Genomic DNA, 8,665 nt, shown 5'->3' with positions numbered 1-8,665 from the left:
TTGGCAGTGCATTGCATCATGTTTTCTGTTTTCAGTGAGAACATTCTTTTTTTATATGTTGTTTTTTTCTTCACACATTATAAAATAATAAAATAATAAAATAATCTAATTTAATCTAATCTATTATCATTCCATAATTTCTGCTTCAGCTTAGTTTAAGGCACACTCAGGAGAAGCTGATCAGCTGACCTGAGAGAGCGGGTCGGTCTACACGGGTGTAAGACCATTGAGAGATTTAAAAGCAAAATAAAATAATTTTAAAATGGATCCTAAATTGTATGGGCAACCAGTGGAGTGGGGCTAAAATGGGGGAAATGTGACACAGAAAGTTTGATTAGCCAAGTACGACCTGAGCCACTCCAGTGCTATGCCCCTGATTCCCACCCACTGCTCCAAATGTGAGATCAAGATTTCATAATCCATTGTGTCAAATGCAGCAGTTAAATCTAAAAGCACAAGGATAACACAGTCACCAGAGTCAGTAGCTAAAAAGAACTGATTCAGTGATGTGCAGGGTTTTAAAACCAGATTGGAAAACCTCTAGAATATTATGCCCTTTTAGAAAGGCCATTAATTGACTGTTTACGATCTTCTTAAATATTTTTGAAAGAAATGTCAGTTTGGAGATAGGCCTGAAATTAGCAAGAACTGCAAAATCTAGACCAGTTTTTTAATCAGAGGTTGTACTACTCCATGTTTAAAATTTTCAGGGACCACACCTGAGAACAGACTGCTATTAATAACGGCAAGAACAGATGGTCCTACAGTGGGGAAAACCTCTTTAAATAGTTGAGGAGGGACAGCATCATTTGGAGAATCTGTGGGCTTTAAATGACCAACAATCTCCTATAAAAAGAAAAGAGGCTCAAACTGGTCAAAAACAACAGAGCAGTGGACAGAGATGGAGGGGTCATGAGCAGAAGGTGAGATAATGGCCCTAGTACAAGTGACCTTATCAATAAAAAAGTGAAGAAAGTTTTCACACACAGCAGGGGAGGCAGTACAGACAGTCTGCGGGGCATTAAGAACCAAGTCAATAGTGTTAAACAAAACACAAGGCTTGTGACAGATTGACAGAACGCTATTAGAGAAATGTTTTCAATGTTTTGCATTTTTCATAGTTGTCTGATAATGACGCCAGCAGTCCCTTAACATTTGAAAAGACACTTGCAGTTTGTCCTTTTTCCACTTGCGCTCAGTACTACAGCAGATTTTTTTGAGCATGCAGTATCTAATTGTTCTGGATTGTTTCAATAATAATGAACATTTGCACAAAGCAGGGTCAGACTGCACATTGGGAGCACTGGGACAATTTCCGGTGCCCTGATAGTCATTCTGGCTTGACTTGAACAGTCAACTTCACCAGCAACAATATAGTGAGCAAGAATCAGTTGCAGGATGCCGGGACCAATCAAATCCATGTAGCTATGTGGTGATGACGGGCATCAGCAGGCTACAGTGGAAAATAAAAAAACACGCTGTCTCTGTCTCTGCTGCATGGAGGCCTCAGCTCCACCCCCTAAGACAGAGAAGAGGAGCAGCTAATGTTAACCTCTACTGCAATTTACTGTCACTTCTGGAATACTACTTACTTTATTCCTCCTCTCTGTTCTACAGGAATACTACTACTTTATTCCTCCTCTCTGTTCTACTGCAGGAATACTACTACTTTATTCCTCCTCTCTGTTCTACTGCAGGAATACTACTACTTTATTCCTCCTCTCTGTTCTACTGCAGGAATACTACTACTTTATTCCTCCTCTCTGTTCTACTGCAGGAATACTACTACTTTATTCCTCCTCTCTGTTCTACAGCAGGAATACTACTACTTTATTCCTCCTCTCTGTTCTACTACAGGAATACTACTACTTTATTCCTCCTCTCTGTTCTACAGGAATACTACTACTTTATTCCTCCTCTCTGTTCTACTGCAGGAATACTACTACTTTATTCCTCCTCTCTGTTCTACTGCAGGAATACTACTACTTTATTCCTCCTCTCTGTTCTACTACAGGAATACTACTACTTTATTCCTCCTCTCTGTTCTACTGCAGGAATACTACTACTTTATTCCTCCTCTCTGTTCTACAGGAATACTACTACTTTATTCCTCCTCTCTGTTCTACTGCAGGAATACTACTACTTTATTCCTCCTCTCTGTTCTACTGCAGGAATACTACTACTTTATTCCTCCTCTCTGTTCTACTGCAGGAATACTACTACTTTATTCCTCCTCTCTGTTCTACTGCAGGAATACTACTACTTTATTCCTCCTCTCTGTTGTGTATAAAGGTCTGGACACTGAATGGAGGCCAGAGTTGTCAGTAAGCGGCCAGAGGGCGCTGTTGTGTTAGCTGTGGTGGAGCGAGGTAGAGAGTGAATGAAGAGAGGGAGCGCTGACAGTCAGACAGACGCTCAATCAGATCAATAATCAATAATCAGATTTTTTGTTTCACAGCGGTTACGTTCAACAGCACTAACAAACTTCTCCACTCAACCTGCAGCTCAGCCTCAAACCTCTGAATGTGAAACACAGCAGCAGCTTTATGCCTTTACTTTAAAAAGTCTTTATGAGAAGTCTTCTTTATTTCCATCTGGACAATAAATCAACTCTGATCCCGATCAACTTCTAAGACATCTGGAAGTCTGTTATTGATCAGTAGACAGTTTAGTAATTTAAAGAAACACAATACAGAAAAAGATTTATCAAATCTAACAGTATTTTATATGTTCCTCAATAATAAACTAGTTGAACTTAGATATTCACTTTTACTTTCTTTGTTTCAGAGCTGAAATATGGACTTTTTTTTTGATGGTTTGTTTGGAACATTTATTAACTGTAACATTTCTTTCCTGTGCCTTGTGGGTGTGTCATCACCATTCATCTATATATATCTATACAACCAGCAGTTAAATTACTAAAGCAATAATACTTTTTTATAGATATAACCTCTTAATTTTCTTACTCCCTAGAGTGTCGGACTAAGGTTCAACTACCATAGTCTCTCAAAATTATATGAGATTTGCAATATCAAATTAGACATGCAGTGTTCTATTTGTGTGATGAAGCATTCTTGCAATTAATAAAAAAAAAAATCATTAAAATTGTTATCATAATATATCTGATATCTGCATGAAAAGAGTGGCCTGCAATGGAGTCAAATTCCCAGCCTGAATTATTGAATTAAATATCCCTTTAAAGTACATTTAAAACAAAAAAATGTGCGACTAATCATGATTAAATATTTTAATTAATTGACAGCCCAAAATATCATAATTATTACTTTAATGTGTATCAGATCTCTTTAAACAAGCTGAATTCTGCCGTTCTGCTCTTATATATTGATCAGACCTCTGTGCATTTCCTGCTACTACTCTTCTCTACACCAACAAGAGAGAAAACAGCTGAGAGTTTCTTTCTGTGAGCAACAGAATATCAGAAAGACTTCAGAACAACACCATGTAACACCACTTCCCTCTTTACAATAAAAAGATGAACTGATGAGAAATAAAAGGCTCCATTGCTCGGTTCAACACACTCAGGGGTTTAGTCTCTATGACCAGTAGTTTACGGAGGCTAATGTTGGTTAACGTTAGCTAACTTTACATATTGTTGTATAACTGACATTACTGAATCAGTCTGCTGATTGGCTGATCCTCCGTGCTCACTATGAAATGTCTCAGAAACCTTTCAGATAAAAATGATGATGAAAGCAATTCTCTCTGACTTCAGAAATCTTCTTTGGAAAATGAAACAGATTTTATTTTAAACTCTTAATCATAGTGTTAAAAACAGTGTGTGATTATATATGATTTACAGAAGCTGCTCATGTAATAATAACTTTACTGCATTCACTGATAACTGTAAAATACTGATATATGTTGTGATAAAATGCTGCTGTAATAAAACCTCAACCACAACCTCTAAAGTCCTTCATGTGTTTCACCAGGTTTGAATGAATCCTCCAACACACAAAGGAAGAGAAAGAGAAGAAAACACTGTCAAATCCAATAATGACTAGAAATAAATAGAATAACTGTTCATTAACTTAACAGCTATAAACAAGTAGAGCACTATTTTAACAATAATAAGAATTTTATAATATTTATATTTGAAGAACTAAACTACTAATCTACACTGATTTATAATGTTAATCACATCTGGACTTACAGAGCCTTTCTGCAGTTCCTCACAGCTGGGATCAGTCTCCGTTGTCCCTCATCGAATGTGTTGTACTTCTTCAGGTCCAACTCATCCAGAGGCTCCTCTGACATCTGCAGCATGTAGGCCAGAGCTGAGCAGTGGATCTCAGAGAGTTCCTTCTCTGATCTGTTCTCTGACTTCAGGAACTCTTGGATCTCCTGATGTACTGAGCGGTCGTTCATCTCCATCAGACAGTGGAAGATGTTGATGATTCTGTCAGGAGAGATATCATAACTGTTCATCTCCTTCAGGTTGTTGATGACTCTCTGGATGGTTTCTGGACTGTTGTCTGTCGGACCCAGCAGGCCTCCTAAGAGACTCTGGTTGGACTCCAGAGAGAGGCCATGAAGGAAGCGGACAAACAGGTCCAGGTGGCCATTTTTACTTCTGAGAGATTTCTCCATGACTCTCTTCAGGAAGTCATCCAGAGTTGAGTAACTGTAGTCTTCTCCCAGGAAGTCCTTCAGTACCTCTGTGTTCCTGCTGGTGTAACAGTGGTACATGTAGACTGCAGCCAGAAACTCCTGAACGCTCAGATGAACAAAGCTGTAGACTGTTGTCTTCTGGTGTTTCTCTCTTTTGAAGATCTGTGTACAAACTCCTGATAACACCGCTGCCTCTGTGACATCAAGACCACACTGCTCCAGGTCTTCTTGGTAGAACATGATGTTTCCTTTCTCCAGTTGTTCAAACGCCAGCCTCCCCAGCTTCAGAAGAAGGTTCCTGTCAGCCTCTGTCAGCTCCTGTGGACTCGTCTCATGTCCCTCATCATACTTGTTCTTCTTCATCTTTGTCTGAACCAGCAGGAAGTGTGAGTACAGGTTAGTCAGGGTCTTGGGCAGCTCTCCTCTCTGGTCTGTAATCAACATGTGGTCCAGAACTGTAGCAGCGATCCAGCAGAAGACTGGGATGTAACACATGATGTGGAGGCTCCTGGATGTCTTGATGTGTGAGATGATTGTGCTGGACTGCTCTTCATCACTGAATCTCCTCCTGAAGTACTCCTCCTTCTGGGGGTCAGTGAAGCCTCGTACTTCTGTTACCCTGCTAACACATGAAGGAGGGATCTGATTGGCTGCTGCAGGTCTGGTAGTTATCCAGATGAGAGCCCGGGGAAGCAGCTTCCCCTGGATGAGGTTTGTCAGCAGCACGCTGACTGATGACTTCTGTGTGACATCAGACACGACCTCACTGTTTTTGAAATCCAGTGAAAGTCTGCTTTCATCCAGGCCGTCAAAGATGAACAGAACTTTAAAGTCTTTCGATTTGAGCTTCTTTGCTGTGAGCTTCTGTAATGTTGGATAGAAGTGACAGATCAGTGTGATCAGACTGTGCTGCTTATCTTTGATCACATTCAGCTCTCTGAATGGAAGTGGAATCAGAAGACTGATCTCTTGGTTGTTGGAGCGCTGTGCCCAGTCCAGAGTGAACTTCTGCACTGTGAAGGTTTTTCCAACGCCAGCGACGCCGTTCATCAGAACCACTCTGATGATGCTTTTCTGTTGGTCAGGTAAGACTTTAAAGATGTCCTGACACTTGATTGGAGCGTCATGGAGGGTCTTCTTCTTGGAAGCTGTTTCAAGCTGCATCACCTCATGTTGGGTATTAACCTCGTTACTCCTTCCGTCTGTGATGTACACCTCAGTGTAGGAGCTGTCAATGGGAATTCTTTCTGTTTCATCAGTTCCATCAGTCACATCTTGATTTCTCGTTATCAGAATGATGTGATGTTCATCTAAACCCTCCTGCAGACCACCATCTGCTGAAAGAGAAGAAAAATCTAGATGTGAACATCTCTCAGTGTGTTTACATGTATTTATGTAAGCAGGTTACTCAGAGAAAGGTTAGCTGGGTAATCAGGGAACATGTTAACATGCACAGTACTGGTTACTGTCAATCTGTGATCGTGATTCTCCTGGGATGGGCAGATCGATACTGCAACATCGATACAAGATACAAACTATTCAATTGGTGCTGATTCTTTTTTTTAAAAATTGATAGTAGTATTATATTTAACGGGTGTGACTACATCGCTTCCTAACGTTTTTAGTAATTTTGTATAATGTTTGTGTCCAAACAGCCTGGACATAAGTTGGCCCATGTTATATGACTGTGACTAGGCGAGGTAGCTTTATTTATAGAGCGCATTTCATACCCAGGGGCAACTCAATGTGCTTTACATAAAAACAATCATTTAACAGTTAGAATTGGAAACAACGAACATAAAAACATGCAATTTTAAAAAAAAATATAATAAAACCCAATAATAATAAAAAATTGGAAACATTAAAACATTCAATTAAAAACAAGAAACGCTGATAATAAAATAAAAACAAAGTACAGAAATATAAGATAAAAATAAAATAAAAACTAGACTAAAATAGAGCATTAAAATATGAGTTTGCAGCATAAAATAATGATTTGTATTAAAGCCATTAAAAGGACATACAGTATGAATATTTGTTATTGCGATCTTTTTATTTTATTTTCATGTTATTTTTTAAATTTTATTTTATTCATTTATTTATTTTTTTATTTTTATTTTGTCATTTATAAACACTCCTGTTCACATTTTGGGCTGATTTCAGTTCTGCTGGTAGTTTGTTCCAGTTGTGTGCAGCATAACAGCTAAAAGCTGCTACACCATGTTTAGTTTGAACTCTGGGCTCAACTATTTCTACAGCTGTTGATCCTTTGGCGACACATAGAGGTGATGCTGGGAAACTATGGAGTTTATTCCCTATCTTAATTCAAGAGCATCTTAAATGGATTTGAGAACAGTATTTATTGATTTCATGCTCAGATTTTGTGATATTTTCTTTCAAAACTCTGCTCTCGCACTCAAATTTGCTCTGCGCATGCTCACACTGTGTCCTCGCACTCGATTACAACTGCTCGCGCAGATTTCTCTTGCTCGCAGATCTCTGCTCTGCTCTCGGATTTTTTGTGGATCAAAGCTGTCAACCAATAGAAGGCCGGCTAGTATTGACCAATCAGACTGTCCCTGTTTGTTTACGGGTGCGTTCGTTGTTCTTCGAGGAGCGTCGCATACGGGCGGGCACTCTTTCAACCGGGTTTATCCACTCCTGACCTCCGGTGCTGTAATAAATGTGGTTTCTTTCATTTTTTGGACCACTGTTGGTCAGTGTTTTGGTTTATACTTTTGGTTCACTGTCAGTGCTCAGCTGTTTTAAGAGAGAAAGCTCTAAAAATCCACTCTAAAAAACCCCAAAATATTGAGCTGTTAATTATGTTTGAGGAGGATTTAGCAGCTAAAGAGCTGAATATTTCCCTCAGGAGTTGTTAGAGAGCAAAAACAAAGAGAAAAGAGAATGAATATTGGACGTACAGTCACCGGTGTCATGACTCCAAATGAATGATAATGTTGATCATTTACTGCTGATGTGAAAATAAACAAGTGTTTTATACAAAGATGATTGTTTTGTGTTTGAACAGATTAGAAGCATAGACATATATATGTCTATGGTTAGAAGGGTCCAAGAACAACGAACGTACCCGTAAAAAAACAGGGACAGTCTGATTGGTCAATACTAGCCGGCCTTCTATTGGTTGACAGCTTTGATCCACAAAAAATCCGAGAGCAGAGCAGAGATCTGCGAGCACAAGCTACTTGAGTGTGAGAGGAAGAACTCGAGTGTGAGCGCAGGAAATCTGTGCGAGCAGCGTTGTAATCGAGTGCGAGGACACAGTGTGAGCATGCGCAGAGCAAATTTGAGCGCGAGAGCAGAGTTTTGAGAGAAAATATCACAAAATCTGAGCATGAAATCAATAAATACTGCTCTAAAATCCATTTAATATGCTCTTGAATTAAGATAGGGAATAAACTCCATAGGAAACTGTTTTAATAAATAAATGTGAAAACAATTAGTCCTCAGACTAAGTGATGTGCACATCAGAGACACATGAACAATTAACACACCCACGTGTCTGCAATATGAGTGGACATTAAAGCGTTATAGTGGTGCAGAAAGTCCCGTTAACAACAATGGCTGTTTGAGAAGTATTAGAAGACATTGTAAATGGTGCAATACGAAGAGAGTGTGTGTTCAGAGACAGAGAGGATTTACTGGCATATGATGTCAACTGGCTCATCAGCCGGTTTAGGTTCCCGAGGGCAATCCTCCTGTAACTGTGCATAAAGCCTTGGAGCGCGACACAGCGAGGAGCCATGCGCTGCCTGTATCCATACAGGGGGTGACCACACTGGGGTTCCTACACTGAAAAAATGACTTTTTGGTGCAGTAAACTCTATTAGAGTAACTGTCATAATTTCTACCTTGTATTTTTAAGATTCAGTAAGAACTAGAGTTTCTTAAGTAAAATTAAACATTTTATTAACGTAATACATGAATTATGGGGGAAGAGTAAGTTTTACTTTGGTTTCCTCATACTATTTAAATGTTTAATAGTTGTATGTACATAAACCTAGAAATACTACAT

The 8,665-nt window shown here is 39.2% G+C and overlaps 1 protein-coding gene across 1 annotated transcript in view; it reads right to left on the bottom strand.

Moving 5' to 3' along the window:
• The window catches only part of LOC128353157 (NACHT, LRR and PYD domains-containing protein 12-like), a 48,546-nt gene that overhangs the window by 32,360 nt on the left and 7,521 nt on the right, over positions 1–8,665 (bottom strand). Inside the window, exon 5 of the mRNA XM_053313837.1 lies at positions 4,172–5,966. Within this exon, the coding sequence (XP_053169812.1) occupies positions 4,172–5,966 (1,795 nt within the window). The remainder of the gene's footprint in view (positions 1–4,171; positions 5,967–8,665) is intronic.

Source organism: Scomber japonicus, chromosome 23, assembly GCF_027409825.1.
Source record: "Scomber japonicus isolate fScoJap1 chromosome 23, fScoJap1.pri, whole genome shotgun sequence".
Lineage (NCBI taxonomy): Eukaryota > Metazoa > Chordata > Actinopteri > Scombriformes > Scombridae > Scomber > Scomber japonicus.
The sequence above is the reverse complement of the archived record's forward strand: the minus strand, read 5'-3'. Positions and strand labels throughout refer to the sequence as shown.